Source organism: Talpa europaea (assembly GCF_964194135.1).
Source record: "Talpa europaea genome assembly, chromosome: 1".
NCBI classification, from domain to species: Eukaryota; Metazoa; Chordata; class Mammalia; order Eulipotyphla; family Talpidae; genus Talpa; species Talpa europaea.
The window spans coordinates 133904817-133928833 of NC_140073.1; the positions used below are offsets into that span (position 1 = coordinate 133904817).

The 24017-nt window shown below is 35.1% G+C and overlaps 1 protein-coding gene and 1 pseudogene across 5 annotated transcripts in view; one reads left to right on the forward strand and one right to left on the reverse strand.

Moving 5' to 3' along the window:
* The window catches only part of PARD3B (par-3 family cell polarity regulator beta), a gene marked incomplete at both ends in the record, with an annotated part of 909806 nt that overhangs the window by 406968 nt on the left and 478821 nt on the right, over nt 1-24017 (forward strand). For all 4 annotated transcript variants that reach the window (XM_084247417.1, XM_084247420.1, XM_084247419.1 and 1 more), the window contains one exon: nt 2898-3007. In XM_084247417.1, the coding sequence (XP_084103543.1) occupies nt 2898-3007 (110 nt within the window). The remainder of the gene's footprint in view (nt 1-2897; nt 3008-24017) is intronic.
* Nucleotides 7397-7722, reverse strand: LOC311180395 (peptidyl-prolyl cis-trans isomerase A-like; annotated as a pseudogene). Its single transcript has one exon. The product of its transcript is annotated as a peptidyl-prolyl cis-trans isomerase A-like (transcript).

The following is a 24017-nucleotide window of genomic DNA, read 5'->3' on the forward strand; positions in this document are numbered from 1 at the left end:
AACTCCATCACTGCAGAGGTTATACTTTACTCTCCCCACCCCCCACAAAGTAGCTTCCATAAAGCCACATGCAGTTGTAGCCCTCTCATTTCCTTAAGCCTTGCTTGTGAGGTGTGCCTTCTGCTTTCCTGCATCTATCCAAGATTTTACCCAAATAATCTTCAGTACTTCTAATCACTTGCCTTTGTTATACTCTAGCACATATCTTTGTATTGAAGTTATAACTCAGTCTCTTCCTGACAATTACCTTCAGAGGAGTCTTGGAAATTAAAAAAAAAAAATACATTCTAAATACATTTAAATTGCCAAGGGAAGAGTTGTTTAAAACTCTCTGAGATAGCAGTTCTTATTTAAAGATGCTCATTATCAATTCCAATATGAAATGATTTATACTTGTTATTAACATGTGAAGACTTCCAAAGAAAAATTAGAAGGTGACTCAACAGGAGACATTCAAATGTGGAATGTACAAAAGTAGAGAACAAAATTTATTCCTGATAGGTTGAGAATATATTTAAGAATGATCTAACCATCTTAAATTTTTGTTTTTTAATGTTCCAAATATTTGCCACACTGATATAAAACAGAATGGGGTCTTCTTTTGAGAGGTACACCATAATACTTTGGGGTATAGGTGCAATCCACAAGCGTCAATACATGCTAACATAAAGTCATTTCTTAGTTCAGCATTTTGCTATTAAAACAACAGCTATGGATGACAAAGAGGAATCATAATCTTGTGCTTAAAGTTGAAGGAGAACAATCGTGTCACTTCTTCAAGAAAAATATTTTTATTACACAAGAGAAATAACATTTTCCTCTTACATACTCTGTCACACACAGTATATATTCATATATATGTGCACATATTTATTCGTACACATATATGACTTAATTGAAAAAACAGTACAACTAAAATTGTTAATCATTCCATTTCTGTACCACTAACTAAACTTATTTTTTCACCATGATGTACATTTTTCTGATTTTACTGGGTTTTTTTTCCCCCTCCATTTGAGATTATTGAAATGCAGTGTATAGATTTGGGTTAAAAACTTGGACACAAACCAGAATATCGTAGAGTTTGTCCCATTCTCTTCTTAATTTAAAGAGAATGGGTTGCAGCTGAGAATATCACATATATACTGACTTGTTCCTTTCATGTTAATGGTAATTCAGGGACTTCACCAGAGAGGCAATTAGTCTTTAGAGCACCTGAAAAAGGGAAAAAATATTGTTGTAAGAGTGGGACTCTGAGGTCTGGATCCTATGGCACTTTCTCTTGCTTTGACCCTTTTTTTTAATAAAAAAATATTTATTCATACAAGAACTGGGGTACAGGCCAGAAATGTGGGTAGTGAGAGGATTCACCAGAGACAGAGTGGGGAACAGAACAGACAGATTGACTGAAATATACTGCTGAGGGGAGCAGCAGGCGAGATTGGAGAGGTCTGCTTTGCCATGTGGGTAGCTACCCTGGCCAGGGATTGAACTCATGCTGCAGTGGCAGCAAATAGCTTCATAGGTTGTGTCTCAATCCCTTGTGCCACCAGGGAGGCTCACTTCCACACTTCCTTTTCAAAAATATTTTAGAGAATAATTGCCAGTTATGCAGCTAGTGATGCTATTTACTTAAGATTTTCTTTTTTTAAAGGAGTTGGAGGAAGCAGGGAATAATTTAGCAAAGTGTTTATTAATAAAAATTGGACTTTATAATATCTTTTGGCATAGTATTTTGTCCTCAATAGCTTGTTAATTTTTTATTACAAAAGAAGTTATTTTTCAAAAACCAACTTCTATCTGAACAAGGATTAAAAGTTTTAGCAATTTTACATTTTGTATATACAATAAAAATGTAGGGCATATATAAAAATCAGGTTTGTAAATAACATCAAAATGGATTTATTTTTTATAACTGTATCCTGTAAAATGAGGTAAGAAAAAAAATTTAACTGCAATAGCTTGAGAGATTTGGGGAATTATTTTCAGAATATTGATAAATGGAAAATTGCATTTCTACTGTTTTCCACTTTTTTCCCAAAAGCATGCAGATAAAGAAAGTTAATTTTTATATGAGAGTGATTTTTAAACCACAAATGGATTGGAGATTTTCTTCTATAGTGGCCAATTTTTGTATGAAGCAAATTATTTTAGGCCTAATTGCAGTCAGAATAGTAAGGCTGCCAGCTCTGCTAGGGTTGAATTTCATTTGAACTTTTTAATAGTATGATCCTTTTTTTTTTAAGAATTTAATAACTGAGTCAAATATTTAATAGTGGAAGCTTTCATTAAATTAAAAAGAAATCTGGCTATATTTTTAGAAGAACAAACTTATTTTCCTTATCAGTTTTATCTACTTTAGGAGAAAAGGAAAAGAAAGGAACCAATATTTTCATGTACTTAAATAGACTTTTGATGCTATAACCCCCACAAATATTTTCTTTCAGCATATATCATCATTCAAAAGATTTGGAGAGGGCCAAATGGCACATTAATAACTATACTTCTAGCTCTACTGAATAGGAGAGTTAACTAACTGTGCACCTCTTCATTTGTCTGAGAGGTTATCATTCCTTTTAATGATCAAATATGTTTTCTAGGTCATTTTTAGGCTGCATAGTGTCAACTTTTGAATTGCCTAAGAGCTTACCCCTAAGTACAATTACTTGTTTTGTAATGCAAGTGGAGGATGATGAGAGTTGAAAGATTTTTCCCATGTGTCTTTCTATAAATAGATGACAAAAGATCCTTAAATGGATTAATTTACTAGCATCCTTAGAAATAGAAATTTTTACATAAAAGCATGTTGTAAACCCTTTTAATTAAATTGCATTGTACCATGCACTCTCTTGCCCCCAGGGTTCTCTTGACCTCTCACCTCTTATTTTGTCCAACAGGCACTCCTCTGCTGGTGAGGCGAAGCAGTGACCCAGCCCCAGGCCCGCCTGCTGATGCCCAGTCAAGCACTTCACACCCCAGTGGCCAGGGTCTGAAACCTGTTATTCCAGTAGGTACCCTGCTGTTTGCATTTCTAATGAAAGATCAAAGCGCCTTACCCATAGACTAACTGGGACTTTGTAGTGTTCAGTAAGTTGATAAAGATCTTTTGATAGGCTATATAGTATTAATTATAATAATAGCTAGTATGAGCAATTACTAGTAAATAGTTGTAGTGATAGTTCTTAGTTGCATTGCACTAATTATTAGCCAAACACCACTTTAAGTCATTTAAATTTCCACATTAAGGTAATAGGAAGTTTTTTGTCTCCATTTTACTGATAATGAAATTGAGGCAGAGGAATTTTGGTGATTTGTCCAAGGTCACAGCTTAGACTTTAACTCTGGTTAAATTTGGTCTGGCTCCAAAATCCACAGTCTTAACCAGTGCACTATATGTTTATACTGTTAGATTTTCTTCCTCTTACTGCTTCATAATGACCAAGGATATAAGATATGTGTGTGCTTATGTGTATGTATATAAAACTACAATTTGCTGATTATTTCTACAATGTAAATGCACCCTAAAATGAGAGTATATATATTTAATCTGGTGTTTTAATACAATGTTTTATGAATCATACCATGATGAATAGCAGCATAATTTCAAAATACCATTGCTATTGATATGTGGTGCAGTATTGGGTTTCTAGAGACCAACATTCAACTGAAAAAAAAATCAGGTTATACATCAAAAGTAATTTTAAATAGATATACCTGCTATACATATAACTGATAGGTTAAGCAGAGAATAGTCTCCTGAAGAAATGATAATAACGATTTAATGTTGCAATAGGTGAACTTCAATAATACAACCATATTAAAATTTTTTCCTGAAACAAGGATTTTTTCTCATTTTTAGTCTCATTGTCTATAACTGCTTGAGGGAAAAAATGCAACATTTTATAGGCATATCATATAGGGATTCTGAATGTGCTAAATGGATTCTCCCAGTTTGGTATAAATTATTCTTATTAAGAACTATCTCCGATGTGTAGAGGTAAGAGTTAGTATACAAAGTCTTTGTGTATTTACTAATAGATTGTGACAAATTTTTGACATATATCTTTTTGTAAACAAAGAGGCATGTGTCTTGAAAGTATTTTTGATGTAATACTTTCTCACTCCCTCCCCATCATTTTAAGCAAACATATTCAATCAAACATTGCTTTAATAAAAAATAATGTATATGTGTTCTACTTTAATGATAAATACAGATAGAACTACTGTGTGATTTGATGTGTGTGTTTAATGCAAATTGATTGAGACCATGTAGAGCCTATATATTGTGTTTTAGAGGAAGAGATATAATGAAAGCAGAATTACTTAAAAGAGAAAAAGTACATTTTGATGATTATTTCTACAATAATGTAAATATACCCTGAAATGAGAGTATGTTTGTTTAATGTATAGCTATTTATCATTTATATGCAGAAAATCTACCCAGTTAGTACTATGTTTCTATCACTCAAGCTGTCTTTAGACCAATTGTAAATACAATATTGCTTTCCCTAGAGGAAGGGAGGTCTATTATCTTTCTAATAGATTTTGTATCCTTACTAAAATTGATGAGTTCCAAGTTGGGGCATTTAGGAGGGAACTGTATATTACTATCAAAGAGACAAATTCTAACTCAAGAATAAATGCTGACTCTGTAAATCTTTTTACCGAACCTTACGCAAGTTACCAAATGTGGACTATATCCCTTTGTACAGCAGTAAAAAGGAAATACCTATGTTCTCCTTTCCTGTCAGTATTTTCTATGGACAATGAGGTAGAGATCTGAGACACAAGAACATAGTTTGGTCCTTGCCTTGCCACAGAATACTAACACAGATTGGCTTCTCTTGCTTCAGTTGTAAAATAAAATCCATTCTGACTTTAAACATTAACATTCCAAGGTAACGACATTTATTTATCTTTCTATAGTGCCAAATATATTTAAGGTGCTCAGTGTATGTATGTTAGATTTAGGAATTCAAGATACATATTAGTCTGGAAAAAGTCCTAAAAGTTCTCAGCAATAATCAAATTTTCTAATTGAGCCATTCTCTCTCTTACCTAAAGGAATCTACCAGGTAAATATTTGTCATCTCCAAGTTCTGGTTCACAAGGGCAAGAGACAGTTTAATTGCCCTAATGTGTAAAGGGTGGGCAAAGGTGTTAAATGAACACATTCAGGTGTATCTACTTTTAGATTTCACAGTGGATTTCAAGGATTGAAATATGAAAAAAGAAAAGTAGAAGATCTTACATGTTATAATGATACTATGCTTGGTAGATTGGGTTGAATAATATATACTATCCAAATTGTTTTTAATCCCTTTTTACATTTTGAAAACATGGCTACTAGAAAATTGCATATAAAATCACATCTGTGGTTGGCATTGTGTTTCCACTGGACAGAGCAGTCCTAGACAGAAGTAAAATTGGATCTAGCATTAATGAAATGGTTTGAAACCCTTGGGAAAATTTCCTTGAGTCTCACATTATTTCCGGGTACTAGTATGATTAGGTTTGCCTGGAGCCCTTCTAGTTCATGCCTGTTGTTCTGGTATAATTATTAATAATGTGTCTACTAACTCTCAGAGGTGTCCATGTATGGATGATAAATTATATGGCACCCTCCTTATAGCCGTCTAGTCTCTTTATTGCTTTTTCAGTGGTAAGAGGGACAGTCTTTCAAGGAAACCATGGGGACATACCACCCAGAACTCTTCTATGGGGACACACTGCTGAGAAGTTTCTGTGAGGCAAGGGCTTGACCTCAGGGAGTGCAGACTTGAGTCTGCAGATTCTTTTCCATCTCTCAGATTTCATAATTCTCTTGATGCTTTCTCCGTAACTTCAGCTGTACCATGTTTGATTTCGATGACTTAATAAGTGATGATGAATGTGGAGAGTGTGTGATAATATAGCTATGTAGCAACCAGTATAAAAAAATAATTGCTTAAAAAGCTCTGTTCAATTGCATTTCATTTCAATATCCAAAGAAAAAAACAATCAAAATTTCCATCTCTTAAACAGAGTGTTCACATGTAAGTAATTCACAGATGGCAGAGCCCCAAGTGGGTTCTGTTCAATCATTCCCAAGAAATGAAACTTACTTATAACCCACAGCATAAGTAGCTGTAAGGATGAATATTTGACACATTTGATTATGTTGAAATATTGCCTTTAAAACCACAGTTGATGACTGTTATTTTTAGTTGCACTTCATTAGGCTTACAACAGAAGAAAGAATTTTCTTTGATGCCCAGAGATACGTGTTTTTGAAAAGTTCGAAAAGTTGAGCTTGTCTTCTGGCTAGTTATTACAAATTGGTTATTTAGGATGTACACTCTCAGACAAGGTGGAATTTTCAAAAGGGTTTAAATTAGAAAAATCAGATTCTCTGCAAGGTTCTCATTCTGTGTATATTGAGATACCATCAAATTTTAGTATTTGTTACTTAGAGAACAGCATGTAAATTTGTTTTCTTCCTCTTTTCATAAAACTTCCAGCTAATCAGAATGGCATAATTATTAATGTGCAAATAGTAATGACTACCTTTCGAGGTAATAGAAAACCCAATTGTACTGACTTTGAATTAAAGAGATTCCTGGGGGCAAGATATTGGAGTGAGACTCTGCTTATGGGAAGTCTTGATTGTAACCTGGTGTTCTTGGCTTCAGGGCATACCATAAAACCAGGTTCTTGAAATTGATGTTCTTGAATTTGTGGATGGACGAGAACTCTAAAACAGATGTGATTTTTCCCCTTAATATCCGGTTAATTACTATGGTTGTTTTGTGTTTTAATGACTGTTTATAGTTTCACATTTAACCCCTAAAGCAAAATGATCCTGCAGGGTGAGTAAATTAAAAAACTTGACTTTACTTGAAAATTTTTAATGCTGTGGATTTTCTGAGTAGTAAACTACTTTGTTCTAAAATTCTTAGTTGTCTTGCATCACCAGAATAAATAAGAAAATATATTAGCCTGTCTTATAAAAGTTCGTGTCTATAATATTTTTTGAAAAAATATATAACATGGCAGTATTGGAGGATGTTAAGTTGTAAGTCCACAAATGGGCTTCAGAGGGTCATTTAACCTTATGAAGTTCCATGCCCCAGCCTGATACAGTGTGTATGTCTGTGTGTACATGTGTGTTTACCTCATGAAGCAGGCCCTATCACTGTTACCATTTTTTGTTTGTTTATTGTTTACTTAATAATCATAAACATAAGTCTGCAATCCAGGTAGAATTGGAAGATGACAAGGAAAACATGAAACCCAAAGAACTGTAGGGAGGGCATAAAGATTGCAGGATATTTTGAGCAGATGGGGATGGAGGACTACTCTCCTGGACTAAAGAAAGAATAGTCCTGTGGTTAAAATAAAGCACAAGTCAAGTTGATTAGATTTGTCCACAGTGAGCAATGGTTATCTTCTTGCTGGTCTTTCCATCCCTGGACCCAACCCACTGCAAGGCATCTGCAATTTTCATGCCCTCCTTAACCTTGCCAAAGACCACGTGCTTTCCATCCAACCACTCAGTCTTAGCAGTGCAGATGGAAAACTAGGAATCACTTGTGCTGGGTCCATCATTTGCCATTGACAAGATTCTGGGATATGTCTGCTTCAGGTGAAATACTCACCAAGTTTCTCCCCATAGAAGAACTTGCTGCCAGTGCCATTATGGCCTGTAAAGTCACTGCCCTGCCATTTACATCCTGGGATCATTCTATGGAAGCAGGAATCTTTAAGCCAAATTATTTTGCCCAATGCTCAGAGTATGAGTTTTCTGCTGTCTTTGGAACTTTGCAAACAGCTCCAAGGGCTCTCCATCAACCATGATTTTGAAGAACACGCTGGAGTTCTGGTGGTGGCAGTGTCTGCAAGGCCCGCTCCTAGCAAATATTAAAAGGAAAGCAGATGATCAAGAACCACTTGTTTTGGGATTTAGGATGAAATAATGTGGGGAAGCCACCAATTCTCAGAGTCCAATAAATGATGGAGATTATTAAGTGGAAATTGCCACCATCCCCCAATAGTATTACTTAAGACAGTGTTAGCACATACCACCTTTACTATCCATCACATACTGTACAAATGCAAGATGTTAAGAGGAATAGAAGCTTTTGCATTGCTCTTTGGCCAGTAGCCCCACAATTCTTAACAGCAATATGGCTGGGGGACACAGGCGGTAGAAACACACTGGAAGAAGTGTTCTCAGTGATCCTGCCAGCTCAGTGTTGACAAGAAGTGAAAATACAGTGTTGTTTCTTTGCCATTTGAGTGTTTTATCAGCAGTAGTGACAAGTCGCTTGTAGTATCGATTTGAGAACTTTTCCCTTGTATTTCACAAATATTGAAACTATCTTCAGTGCTGCTTCCAGTTTAAACATTTTCAATCCATGTAAGAAATGAGACATTACAGACAAATCTAAATAGCGTGGCTTTTAGGATTAAAATTATCTAATTGTCAGTGAGATGTCAGGGGACTTTTGGTTGTGGGTCACTGACTGTTAAAATCCAACACAGAAATTTAGCAAAAATTCTGAATGGCTGAATCATATTTTGCTGTCAGCTAGATATACAATTAAGTAGCTGTAGAGACACTGGAACAAAATAATTGTTATAAACATTGATGTAAATTGGAAGGAAGGTTCTATCTATTGTCTTTCAAAGAGGAGAGATGGATACTGAAAAGCAACAGGGAGGGAGAAATAGCATGTAATATATAATTGCATTATTTAGAGACACTGAAGCCTACAAAAGGTTTTTCTTTTTTTTCCCCCTCCTGACACAGTGATTTAATAATAGTCCTGGTGTTTGTAACTCCAGCTGTTCACGCTGTGTGCTGATAAGACCAGAGCTTGGAGACACATTGCACCAATGGTTTTCATATGGCTTTGTTTTTAAGAGATAAAGCTGCCATCCAATATTTCATGGGGCCAAACGTTTACTTAGTTTGGCAAGTTTAGGCAGTTTAATTTCTGATGCAGTTATGTTTGTGAAACTCCACTTCAGGTGGGGAAAATCCAGAAGCCTGACTTATTCTGCAACAGTTTTTCACCAAATCTTGCAGAAAGCGAGGAAACAAATTTGGGTTGTCTGAATGTCTGTACCATGACTAATCAAGGAACCCAAGAAATGTGACCCCTGCTTAGGTGTGTGTGCCCCCATCATTCTACTTGGATCTTGTCTAGCACTAAAAGTCTAAAAGAAGGATCACTATTCAGAGGCTATTTTCAAAAAATTGAAAGAAACCCAGGATAGCTTCTTTTTTGCTGTTGAGATTAATTAGCCTGTAATGAAAATGGAGTGAGTAGTATTTTCATGTCAACATAAATCAGTTAATCCATTAGATGCTAATCTCTGTTGTGTACCTTCTGCAAAGTATAAGACATGGTCCCTGTCCTCAGGAAACTTACACCTATTTATGCAGATCACATCTAAAGCAGTTAAACAACCCTTGCTATCTGTATGGATGATCAGATAATACATCTTTAACAATGAAAATCAATGTCGGATGCCTTTAACCTGCACTCTGCTCAGCCCTCAGAACCCCCAAGGCATTGCCATGTGCTGTATCTCTGTGAGCTCTTATCTCACTCAAATATAACCACTTGTTTACAAGTCTGCAGAGTTTCAAGTCTGAACTCCTTAAAGGCATGAGCCAGGGCGTTCATTTTTTTTTAATTCAAGATCCCAGGCACAGCACTTGACGCATAAATTCATTACTTATTATTTCAACTTTTATTTCTGAATTGGGCAAGGTGATTTCAATTCATCCACTTTTACCCAATTTTGAGTCATTTTGTAAGATTTGTGTGTATGTATATTGTACATGTATATACATATATTTGTGTATATGTGTATTTTTATATGAATTAGAATGTGAAAACTGAGACATTACTTGTTCAACATACTAGTTTGTCCCCATAATAGCTTTAGTTTAGAATTTTTTGCTTTAGGACAATGTGTTACTTGTTTCTCAGTGTTGTAAAGGGAGAGGGATGTTTAACCACAAATTCTCCACTTAGAATTAAAATGCAGGTTGGTGACTGAGATTAGCAGTTTCAGTGGTGAGACCTGCTTCATTTTCTGACAACTCTAGCAATACTTTATCAGAGAAATTGGTTCTGAGAAGGAATAAAAAATATAGGAAGAGGAAAAACTTTGGCAATTCTAGATATGAACCATCATAAAACCTAATCTGTTTAGTGCCCCTGGTATGTAAACAGAGAATAGAAATTAATGAATAGAAATTAATATCCTTGCAATGGGAATGAAACTGAGCTTTTGATCCAAAACCTTGGAAGTTATAGCTTCATAATTTTCTAATAACTGTGTTCAAAGAATTTAGAAAACCCTGACAGGACTAGAAATTTGTGGACATGAGAACTCTTCTGCCTGTCCTACCTAAAGATTTTCCTTTGTAATTTTTGTTTTTTTGCATGGTATCTTCTTTAAGAATTTCTGGCTTCAAGTGATTTGGAAGAAAATAAAATTAAAAATCCTGGTAAATGAATGAATTCAAAAGTATGGGAACATACAAATACACAATACAACTTAGCAGAGTGGGCAGGCATAATTTGACAATGTTGCTTGATATTTAGTAAAGATGATGTTTAAAGTAGCTTTATTCAAAGGTCAAGATCCTATGTCCTGATTGTATTCATAACTATGTGCCCTGTGAAATTTATTTAAATTGTGGATGATTTCCATAGAAATTTTGTGTAACTAAAGGGAAATAATAAACAGAAATCCTGTATGAAATTGCATAGTTCTTAGGAACTCAAAAATTCAAACTAACAACAGGGTTCCAGATGTAAATTATTAATTTTGTTGGTATGAATTCAATGTTAAATTTCTTTGTAATGTCTTAATATTTATGTCTTCATGCAATGAGGTTTGATCCAAAAGGATCAAAGCTTATTTTTACTGCACAGTGTAGTAGAATTAAGAAACATTTATCAAGGGAATCCTAAACCACACACACAAAAGCAGAAACATAAGTATAGATATACACACCTAGGATCTTAAATCTGAAGACAAAAGTGCACATAGATCCTGTCACCTTAAAGAGAAAGCTCGAGGGTATGGGCCGTATCTTCTGTACCTTCCCCTCTTCCATGTGTACTTTTCCTCTTTATATATTTAATGAAGGTTGATGACACAGAAAGAAAGAGTTAATAAAAGTGTACCTTGAAAAGAAGTGTGACAATCAGTATTGAAAGGAAAAGAAGATTTTTTTCCTTTGATTATGATGGGATGCTTAGAAATTCCTTGTGATGGGGATTTTTTTTCTTACAACATAAACTATCGAGTACAAGTTATTTTGTTTTTTCCTTTCAAAATCCAGCCATAGGATTACACTATACAGACATCTAAACGACTTTCTCTTTCTCAGGAGGGAGGCCCATTTCCTAATAGCTCTGTACTTTAGAATTTTAATTTAGATGAATCACATTTTAAAGGCAGCTACTGTATGTGTTTTACGCTTGTGGAAACATCCAGCATCCTCATAAGCAGCCTGTGAGCTTGTCACCATACGGCTTTTGATGTCTGATTAGATGATCATAAGGACATCTGGAGTGAGTTAGTTTTGAAGTTACTGGTGTGAGGCACTGGAGAATCCAAGCCTTCTGACAGACTTGAACCAGTAAAAACATTGCTACTTTTAGCAAATCTTTTTGACGTGCAACTGGCTGCGATTTTCAGACTGACATAGCCCTGATATTTTCCAAATGACTTTCCTCTTTCCCTACAAAACTCTGTACCTTTAATGTATGTTACAAAAACCATAAAGGAGTTTTTCCTTTTAAAAGGAAAAGATAGATTCGTAAGCAACAGAAGTCAATTGATGGACTTAATTTGAAAAAGCTATATTGTCTCCTTTCCTTTATCTTAATTTCAGTCTGAAAGTCAATCATCCTGTCCTAACTTTAATTTTTAAATAAAACATATTTGACATTGAACTAAGGTCTATAAAAATCCAGAGATAAAGAGCATCCAAAATGATTAAAAATGCTATAGCACCTATCAAAGCACCTATCAAAAGTTCACACATTTATCAAGTCAGTTTTATTTGAATAGTCTTATGAAGTATAGACTTAGTTAAAGGTTGTACAATTTTTCCAGTGATATTTATGATATTGTTACAGGGTAGGGAGAGGGGCATCCCAGACCCCGCAAACCTGCCTACTCTAAATGGGTTTTGCCATCCGCCACATCAACACAAAACATATGAGACTTTACTGGGAAGGAACTTTAATACAATTAGGAAACAATACAGGAAAGGCAAAGAATCTAGTTTCTAAATCAAGCACCCAAAGTTACCCGTCCCCTCATGGGTAAAACTCCATCCAAATGGGATTGGCCCAGAACAAGGCCCCAAAGCCTGCCACAAGTCTAAAGCATCTTCCAATGGGGACCCACAAAAAAGCATCAGAAACAACCAAACAAGTCTGGAGGGAAAAGAGCAAAATCAAAATCAAGACAAAAACCGCCATTGTCACCTCTCCACGGGTCTCTCACCCACATCTCTGTCACCCAGTCCATGACCTAAAGGCAAGCGCAGTTTCTTCACATGTCTCTCTGCTCCATGTGCCTCCTCCAGGTCTCCTCCTGGCTCTCCATCCTGCTTCCTTCCTTCTTCAGTCTCCTCTGCAGCTTCTTCTCTCCCTGCTCAGCTCCACCTTCCATTTGGGTGGGGCAGGGGACCTGGAACCTCCCCCTTTCCTGGGGACCACCCTGTTACAAGATGATTTTCATTGTTTCATGAATAAACAATATGAATATCTTGGTATATTTACAAAATGTGGCCATGCCACTCTCCTTTCTTGAAGCCACTGATCATTTTCCACACTTCCTGGACATGTTTAAAGTTTATGGCATGACATTTGTCTTTTTTACCTTTTTATTGTGGGGAAAAGTCACATGATATTTATCATCTTAATCATTTGTAAGTGTCCAGTGGCTTTAAGTGTATTCATATTATTGTGCAAATATCACAACATCTAACTCCATTAGTTTTTCTCATCTTACAACACTGAAATTCTGTTATGACTAAGCAATAATTCCTCCTTCTCTTTCTCTCTTTAACTCATGGACATCACCATTCTACTTTTACTTTTGCTGATTTTTGATTTCTCGAAGTAACACGTATCAATTAAAACATACAGTATTTGTCATTTTACTACTGGCTTATTTCATTTAGCATAATGTCCTCCAGGGTCATCTACACTGTAACATTTGCCAGAAAATTCTTCCTTTTTAGAAGTGAATAATATTCCATTGTTTGTATATAACACATTCTTCCCTTCTCTGTTCACCCCTTAAAAGACACTTGTCCCCTCTTTATCGCAATTGTGAATAATGCTGCTAGAATATGGCACATCATTGCCCTTGTCACATTCCTCTCTCAGTTATTTTGAGTATATAACCAGAAGTGGAATTCTTGGATCATGTCATTATTATATTTTCAACTTATCATGGAATCACCATACTTTTTTCCACAGTGGTTGTACCATTTTACATTCTCCCCAACAGTGCACATGCATTCCAAATATCTCTCTATATTTTCTCTTTTTTTAGATACTATCCCTCCTTACAAATATGAGGCAGCACCTTGTGGTCTTGATTAACATTGAGATAATAATTAATGATGTTGAGCATCTTTTCATGGGCTATTAACCATTCATATATTCTCCTTGGAGAAATGGCTATTCAAGTATTTTGCCCACTTTTAAATTGGGTTGTTTTGTTGTCACTGTTTTTGAGTTTTAGTTCTCTATATGTTCTTTACTCCCTTATCAGATATATGACATGTGACTATTTTCTCCCATTCTGTAGGCTATCTCTAATCTACTGATAGTTCCCTTTGAAAGAAAGCTTTTCATTTTTGTGAAGTTCAGTTTGTCTGTTTTATGTTGCTATTGCCTGTTTCTTTGGTATTATATCTAAGAAATTATTGCCAACTCTAATGTGGTGAAGTTTTTGTCTTTGTTTTCTTTTAAGAGTTTTATAATTTTAGTGCTTATGTGTAGGTCTTTGATCCATTTTGAGTGAATTTTTCATGTATGTTATTAGTCTCAGCTTCATTCTTTCACATATGAATATCCAGTTTTACCAGCAACATTTCTTGAAAAGACAGTCCTTTCCCCACTGAAAAATCTTGTCACCCTTGTCAAAAATAATTTTACCATATATGATAAGATTTATTTTGGCACCTAGACATGACTTTTTAGAACGTAATCCCACATTCATCTCTAGCCATGCTACACGAAGCACCCCACATGTGTGCAGAGAATGTCTCTGTGTGTTGTTGCCCACCTATTTCTTCTGCCAGGTAAATGACAAATGTCATTCATTTTCTTTTCAGAACATAGGAAAATTCTGTTTTCTTAAAAAAAAAAAAAAAAAGAACAGTGCAATCATCCCTTTCCTACCTATGAAATACTAGCCTATATTTAATAATACTTTCTACCTTGTTATAATTTTCTACATTTTATGTCTTCCTTCCATGATTTTAAAGTCCTTGTGGGTGTGTCAAATTTCCTTCCACATGTCCAGACCATAGCATTATGCTGAAAGAATGGGGGGGCACTTATAAAAGGTTTAAATAAGTAGTGGAATACTTTTTTTTCTAATTGAATAATAAGCTATTTAAACCATAGCACAATTTAGTTGCAGTTTTAATGGCATTAAGATGAGACTTCTGTCGACAAATGACCATGTAATACTACCCAGGATGCCATGGAGAGGACTTTTTTCACTCAGTTCCAAGTTCAATGCAGATGTAGACAGTTTAATATATATTTTCAGCTATGTCATTTTATACCATTAAAAATCTGTAAGCTTGGGCCTCCCCAGTGGTGCAAGCAGTTGAGCACTGCACTGTGAAGCTGTCCTCAGCCTCTGCAGTGAGGGTTCCATCCCAGCCAGCTGGCGAGAATCCCACATGGCAGGGCAGACCTCTCCTGTCTTGCCCACTGCTCCCCTCGGCAGTGTGTTTTGTCATTCTGCCTGTTCTGTTCCCAGCTCTGTCTCTGGTGAATCCTCTCTCCCTCCCACACATCTGGCCTATACCCCAGCACTTGTATAAATAAAAAATAAATCTTAAAAAAATCCGTAAGCTTAATTTTACTACCTCTTTGTTAAAGATAAAAAGGTTAAGAATCAAGCAAATAACTTATTTGCCCCTGATTATATAGCTAATATGTAACAGTTCTGAAATTTTACTTCAAGTATGTCTTAATCCAAAGTATAGACTCTTCATTATACTACTGAAATCAAAAGTTAGCCTTGGAAATAGTGCCCTAAGATTTATATAATTTGTCCCAGTCTTCAAATGCTTTAGACAGTCTTCATTAAAAACTGCCATCAAAACTGGTTTAAGAGTCCCTCCCCCCAAAAAATATAATTTCATAGCCACATTTTATTTTTATACCAAATATGGTATTTATTTGATGTCAAAATTTATATTGTAAAGTTGGTCTCAAATGACTCTTTATAGAATTCAGATATCCCTATGAAGCAGAAAGATTTGCCAACCACAAAAAATCTAAAGCAGACATTAAAAATATTTATGGAAGAATAGATTCAGATATGCTTAAGTGGCAGAGTTTTATAGCCACTCTTTGTTTATCCAATTTGTCTACTGGTTAAGACAACTAGGTTTTACCCCTGACTCATCCATTGGCTCTTTGTCAAGTTAGGCAAATACAATTTTGTTCTCAGTCTGGAAATAGACGATTGTCTTCTATCCTGCTCACAGTGGAATTGCAAGGTTAATGCCTTTTATCTTGAGTATAGCATTTAGCAGACTGTGGGTGCTTAATATATGTTAATAATAGTGATAATAATGAATGTTGATAATTAAAGGTCTTTTATAATTACCAAATTTCTAATGTGTGTTAAATATAATTAAAGGGAAGTGATTCAAATTAATATGCATGCATACAAAAACTAGAGCTAGCCACAGCTTTTATTTTTAGCTTCTTAACTAACATCATGAATGCGAATCCAGTATTAAGAAATCCAATTATGAAGACAGTTTCACTAAGGTCATGTATAGAGAACCCATGCAGGATCTAGAAAACTCAGAAAGGCATCTTTCTGAATGGAAAAACACGGCTATGAAGGGAAACCACTAAAGGATTTTGTGATTAGAGTTTGACCACATGAAATTGTGCATTGGATATTATCATAATAATTTATCCCCATAATATTCTCTGTGACTTCAAGGCCAGAAAGGTAGTTTTTCTGGAAAATGGGCACCATCCCAGGAATGGATTACAACCCATTTTGTTTGGACTTCCCTGGAAGTTCTATAAAAGATATAGGTGGAATATAAACAATAATAATGAATTATTTTCCAGGCAATTTAACTTGAACATTCTTCTTTGAACTCATATTATTATTTCATAGGATCTAGAGTTATAGGTGGTATTAGGGAACTGTGAGAAGCAGCAGATTAGAATGGTTAAGAACAAAGGACTCTAAAACTTGATTACCTAGTTCAAATCTAGTTCTACCATTGACTAAGTGGTTGATCTTTGTATTTTCCTTGTTTTGATTTTGCTTTTTAATCTATAAAATGGTGATAATGAACATACTTTCCTCAAAGAATTGTCTTGAAAAATAAATCATTATTTTTAGAAATTCTTATAATACATCATAAACACAACATGTATATGTTAAACATATGCTGTACCTGAAGGAGGAAGGGTAGTAGGATAAGATAGGCACTAAAAGGAAATTTCAGGGTTATCATCTTTGAAGTTGAATTTGATCAGATTCAGTTTTAATATAAGGAAATCAACACACAGCCAGAAAAAAATATTGATTTCAAAGTTGAACATTAAATGTTTGTTGAGTGTCTTCTGCTTATAGAGAACGTTGCAAGTTATTTTTACTTGAAGACACAACAAAACCAAAATATCCCAATTCCAAAAACCAATTCTTCCTGCAATGTTGGGACAGCATCAGTGAATACAACTCTAACTTTTCTTTCCTGATGTGAAGTGGTTCTCTTCCTTGTAAACATTTTGCTTAAATTGGAAACCTAGAAGGTAACAGGAAGGGAGGGATTATTAAGAAACAGCAATTTCAAATGGTTCAAACTTGTCATCCATCTCCTGCAGTTTTCTGAAAGCCCTTGCCCTGTGGCGTTTCCTGTTTTGCTCTTCCTGCCCTGTCTGTCTTGAATCTCCTTTCTCACTTGTCTGCATGGCAGATACCATCTCATTTGTTAAAACCAGGTTAAAAGACCATCTCCTTTTATAATCCTTCCCTGAAACTCTACTCCCTGGCAGAAGTTTAGTGCTACTTCAGCAATATTTTCTAAAGTTATATATGATATGGCATTTGTTGAGATCATAATGAAAATGTTATTGGAGGAAGCAGTTTTTAATATAGGACCAAAATATCACAGGTCACACACAAAACAGAGAGCACAGAATTGCTGCCTCTCATCTCCCACACTGGGCCTGACTCTGCTGTGCTCAGAGGCTGAACCAGTTGTTCCCACTTCAGGTCCTGCCTAGCCTTCTCCCTGTCAGTGAGAATGGTTCATCCCCTGCCATGAATAAAGTCATGAACACTGACCATTTTTATTATCATGTGTTTCTCCTTTCTACTAGAGTAGAAGCGCAGTAAAGAAAGAGAATGTGCTTTTTATCTCTATAGTCATCACACTTAGCATAAGGGAGGTATTTCATAACTAAAAAAAAAAGTAATGGATAAGCAAATGGAAAGAAAGAAAAATGGAAAATTCTCAGACTCTAATAGATTCATGTTTTTGTAGAGGAAAAAGTTAATATTTTATAGATAGTCTTTGAAGAGTAAGATGTCTTGAAGGTAATGTATAGTTTTTGCTTTCTGTGTTCACTAGTAAATGATGAACAAGTGTGCCTTATGGTCATTCAACATGAAATTGATAAGTAGTCTTTATTCTCAAAATATAACCAAACAGGCATAGACCTCAGAGAGGATTATGTCATTTCTGCTTTTTTAATATAGTTGGTAGTCAATCCCTCAAAATCACTTTACAGCTTCTTTCATTTTAACCTGGTATTAGTGGTAGGAGGAGGTTTGAAAATGATTCCGGTAGTTCAAGTACAACCGCTGATAAGTATTTTCTTCATGATTTAAAATTATGTAATTTCTCTGTTTATACTTGGGAGATTAATTTATATAATTTAAGTGACCAACAAAATATGAGTTCTTCTGGATTGCCAAAGTTCTTTTATAGATAAACTTAAAGATAAGAAATTAGAGGATTTATATAATTATGTCCTATTATACAGATGTATATCGGGAAAATTTTGATCTTGGACTAGATCTAGATAAGCATTTACTGAGTATCCATAAATTACTTTCCATAAAATAACAAGTAGAATAAGTGGCCTTCCCAGCACTCCTGCTTCTATTTTTCTTTTGCTGTCTTTAGTGCTTATAGCCAAAATTTGTATGCATATACTTCCTATGTTAGAAAATTCTCTGCATGGAATTTGTTCTCTACCATGCATTTTAAATTGATTATTGTGTCATGTAACCTAAAGCAATTTATCTTAGAAATTGCCAAACTGATTTTTGGTTTTAAAGTTCTTGCATATTTTCAAATTGCTGGGCCAAAGATTATGTGTCAAATTAATTATTAAAGCCATGATCTAGGCATCAGTTTCAGGATGAATTTTTTTCTGGGCTAATATGGAGGAAGTTTACATAGAGTTTTAGCTCATAACATGATTCTCAAATGATAGTATACAATAGATGATTATAGAAAACCCAGGTTTTTTTCACATCTTGTATTTTCCTGCTGTGACTCTCTGAATTTTCTGAAATCTTTCATTCCCTAAGCTAGGGCTGACGCTGCAAAATGATTTCTAATGTCTTCCTTCATTTAGCAAATATTGTGCCAAGTCCCATGTTTTATGCCAGTTTTAAAAGATGAATAAAACATAGGCCTCCCCTAGGGAGCTCTCATTTATGTGTCTTTCTCCCTCATCCATTGAGGTACAGATATATAAATGGAAATTATAATACAATGTAGAAGGTATGAGAATTTTCCTGTATGAGGAAAGTCTATGGATTTGAAAATAACTCAAGAGGGGTGGAAGTTTTGTAGAAACACTGAGCTTTAAAAAATGAACGGGATGAGTGGAGGTTAAAATCCAGGGGATGCCAAATCATGAACTTGCTTCTCTTCCAGAGGTGCCAATTTGTCTCCCTAGAAGGAGCACATTTTTCTAATTTCTGCTCAAATAAGGCACTTTTAAATATTGGTGCGTAGATTCTATAAGGTCATGGCAATACTGCATAAAATTACGTACTGTATAATTTAAACTTGTGCAAAACAACTTGGAAAAAAATAAATGGCTTAAAGGATGCTGTGAGATTTAAGTGAAAGAACATTAACTGTAATGTCTTTAATAAATGTCTGATTTTCTGTTAAAAAAAAAAAAAGAATGGGAGGCATCCACACCAACTCATCATCAGAAAATGAATTTTAACCAGAGGATTACAAACATAAGGAGACTCAAAAAAATAATATAATTTTCCTGAAAATTATATTTTGCCAAGGGAGCATTGGTCTTGCCAAGGGAGCATTGAAAGATGTCATGCCATGTCATAAATAACAATGTAACCAGTAGAAGCGGGACTTTCTATGTACTGCAAGACCACTGAAGAGGTTTAAGCAGAGGAGTTACAGGTTCAACTTTGCAAACAGCACAGAGTAGGCCCTAGAAAAAACTTAGGTGTTTATTACATTATATTTCAGGGGAGAGATGAAAACGATCTGAATTAAAACACAACCACTTTATGGTTATAAATATGGTGATTGATTCCATAATAATTATGAAACACAACCTCATTTAACTTTGTTCTAGTCATTGTTCTCAGTGCTTCAAGTACTTCAATCTCTCCACTCCTCAAAGACTCTAATAAGATAGGTACCAATTAGATACTCATTTTATTGACAAAGAAATGAAGTACACAGAAATTAAGCATAGGTCAATTACATAATCATAAAGCTAACAAGTGACATATATAGGACATATTAGGCATCTTTATTTCTGTCATAATAAGTGACAAAATTACCAATGAAATAAAGTCCATAGAGATTGGATAAGAGGGTGGAACATAAAAGATATGTCAAGAATAATTCCCTGATTTCACTTTTGGTTACTGAGACAAATGAGTATTCTACAAAATGACATACAGAATTTGGGTTAGTTTGTAGACTAACACGGTAGTAGAAATGCTTGGAAATCTACAGAGTAAGAGTTCAAACCTTAAAGTTGTGAAAAACCTTATGCTGAGAAGTTGCATGAGAGGGGAGTGCAGTGTAAATAAACAGTTGTGCTGATAGTTGAGAAGAAAATCAGAGGCAAAGCGGTGGAAGCAACTTTTATAGCACTTACAATCATTGGGAAGAAACACAAAGTTCAATTTCATAAGCTAACAACAATGTAGGAAATGTTAATTTTAAGTTTCAAAAGTACAATTTTAAGTGGTTCAAATAGTGGGAGCTTTTTGCTAAGAATGGTATGTGTGATCTCTTGGTGGTGGTTACCCATATTTTGGGAAGTGAGAGATGCATCTCAGCTTCAGGCAAAACTGGAATCAGAGTTTCAGGCAATTGCCTCTGGTTTATTAGTTCACAACTTTTATCACCTCTGTATGCAGATCAGTTCTCTCAACATAGGTGAAATGTGGCAGCTAGTATTTCAGTTCTCCCTTATTCAGACAAAGACTAATTCTCTTTCTAGACTCCAGGAAAGAAGCTTTATTAGCCAGATTTTCTACTTTACTCACGGGTGATGACTTTGTTATTTTTTAATCAAATTGTCTTGATTTACCATTCATTTGTGTAACTATTCAATTTGGGGATTCCAGCCTCATACTTTAACATGTGCACATGTTTCTCTCACCCTCACCAAAGTTGCAGCATCACTGAGCTATCACATTGGCCCTCTCCTCTCTCCTCTCCCCCTTTCCTCAGAGTCTAAGAGTTGTTATTTTTTGTTGTTGTTGTGTGTTGCCAGCTCATTTTCTTTGGTTAGTTATATTCCACAAGTGAAACAACCAGGTCTTTCACTTTCTGATTTATTTCATTTAGCACAATTGCCCTAAGTTCCATCTGTCAATCAGCATGGCACAGAACAGCCGAGGGAGTGGTCTGCTGTCAAATCACCCTTGCTACTTGGTTCCACTGAGGGAAGAGAAATTTGTAGCATGGGAAGGACTAGGCAGGTACTCCCATATAGGCAGAAACTCCCAGAAGACATACCCAGGGCCAGGGCTGTGGACACACAATCAACAATGGCAGAGGGCTGTGAGCTCAGGTAGAGCTCTGTGACATAGTGGACAAAAAGATGATAAAGAGAAAGACAAATGCATATGGTCTTAAAGAAAAAAGGAGCATTGAGTAGAGAATCAGTGAACTAATTTATAGCAACACAGATGTTTAAATAGTGTTTGAGCAGAGATAGACATTACTGGGCCATGTAGAAGAATTCTGTATATATTGTCTCTCAAGGAGTAATTGAAATGCCACTTGCCTCAGAAATATCTGAGGGGTTTGAAAAATCCCCATTCCTGAGCTACAGTCCAATCTGTTGAATCAAAATCTTTAGAGTAGGACCCAGGGAATCTGTATCTTCGACAATACCCAGGTATGCAGTCTCTAAAGCAGGGAGAGAATGGCTTGAAATTGGGCCTGGCCACGCAGACCTCTCCTGCCGCCCGCTGCTCCCCTCAGCAGTGTACTTCATCAGCCGGCCTGCTCTGCTCTCCCCTCTGGCTCTGGTAAAATCTCTCACCCTCCCATGCTTCTGACTGTATCCAGTGCTTGTATAAATAAATTAATTAATTTAAAAAAAGACAAAAAATCAATACATTAAAAAAAAAACAACAATAATACTTTAAAAAAAAAAAAAAGAAATTGGGCCTGGCTGTGTGAGAAAGCTATTTAAACATCAGCAGTACATGGCTAGTTCAGTATTGGTGTGGAGGTGGAAGAGACCCTTAGGAACATAATCTCCATGAATTTATTCAAAGATACAAAGAGTAGAGTGAATAGATCACAGTATATTTGACAAATTAATAAGCACACTAGAGTTGTGAAAAACAAATTAACTGTAACATTTTGCATGAAATTGTGAAGTTGTTAAAAGCAAAAAAATAAAATAAAATAAAAAGAAGTGGGACAAACATTCTGTGGAAGAAGAAAGAAGCGATGAAACATAAAGGCCTTTTAAAAATGGGAACTTATGATGTGACCATAAAGATACCCTGTGTGATACATTATTTAAAAACTTAAGCATGTATTTTTAATTCACTCTTCAGTTAATAAATCATATTTAGTATCATCAGTATCATTGAGCACACAGACAAGGAAAAAAAAATTGAAAACATCAACTAACCTTCTCCCTAGAAACTTTTGTCTCAGGCCCCAGAGGCAATAATTTAGGTCACTTTTAGACTCTGTTGGATCTGGAAAAGTTAATGTATTTCAAGTCACTGACTGACATTCCCCAAATGTAAGAACAGATAAAGTTTCCCCCAAAGATTCCGTGCATATCATTTTGCTCTCTCTGTGACTAAGGCACCAATGTTAATCTGATCTCCTTGAACAGAACCACCTAACCCCTTTTAGCATTTCTTTGGCTGGTGTTCTGACATTTGGTTGCATGGTTAATATCAAAAATGAAAAGAAATTTGTTTCTGGTAGAACAATTAAGATGAATGTTCTGACACTTGTGGAAAGCTAAATGAAGGAATCAGTGAGGCAAAAGACTCCAAATCTCAGATAATGTTGGCTATTTCCACCTGAGTTGAGACTACAGATGTGTTCAAGTTCAACAATAGAAGCAATTAATTGGGAGACCCGCCTACTGGTCTAAGATTGGAAACTTACTGTGTGGTGGTAGAGAAAATATACTATTTCCCAGCAATTTCTTTCTCTGTAAAATGACATACCAAGAGTAAACTGTGAGTTCTCATATATGACTGGTAGGGATCTTTTGGGTGTAGCATTTTTAGAAATCTCCAGTGATCCTAATTCTTTGGCTTAGAATTTGTAGTGAGGAAATAGTTTTTCTACTTTCCCCCCCAATTTTACAGATTTTCTTTAGTTCTAAGTTACTTTATTTCAAGGACTGTGTCTAAATTTTTGTTTTAGTTTTCCATCATTTATCTCAGGTATTTAATAAGATCCTGAAAGTGTTGAAACTGGCTTGATGTTAGCTTCCTCTGAATCCTATGAAGAACTTCATGGTATGTGGGCAATATGTTTCCTTGAACAATACTGGAAGTTCTGTCTGGAAGGGAAAATATGAGGAAGTGATCCTAATACAAAACCTACACTCTTCTCTCTGGTCACTAAATATTTCTTTATATCCCTTTTACGTTTCCTATGGTGTGATTTTTTTCTGAATAATTGTCTTTCTTGGGTGATAGATACTGCTTTCCTGGTCTATGACCTGACTTTTAAACTTGATTTTTATAATTATGATTAGTTTTTAATGTTTAAATACTTATATTCTTCTATGTGTGTTCAAAGAAATAAATTACTACCCCAAGTCACAATATTTCCAGGAGTATATATCCTAAGAATGCTTTTAAGTTTTATATTTCATATATAAGCCTTGTATTCATTTATAATTTTAAATGGTATGCATAGGAATCAGTTTTTATTGTTTGATGTCATTTAGAATAATTGGTGACCAACATTATCAAATGTTACTTATATGTTTATTCATACATGTTTTGTCCTATAATTCCTGAAAATCATATATTCCATCCATATGTTTTCTCATGTTCAGCCTTGCTTTCACATAATAAAGCCACTTTGGCTGTGATCTGCTAGGACTTATATAACTACACTTCTGAATTCAATTTGCTGTTGTCTTATTTAGGGTGATGTCTATGTAACTGAGAAAGTTCTATGTTTTTATTTCTTGTATATTCCTTATTTAATTTTGGCATTATTCCTTCCATAACTTATATTAGCTTCAGAA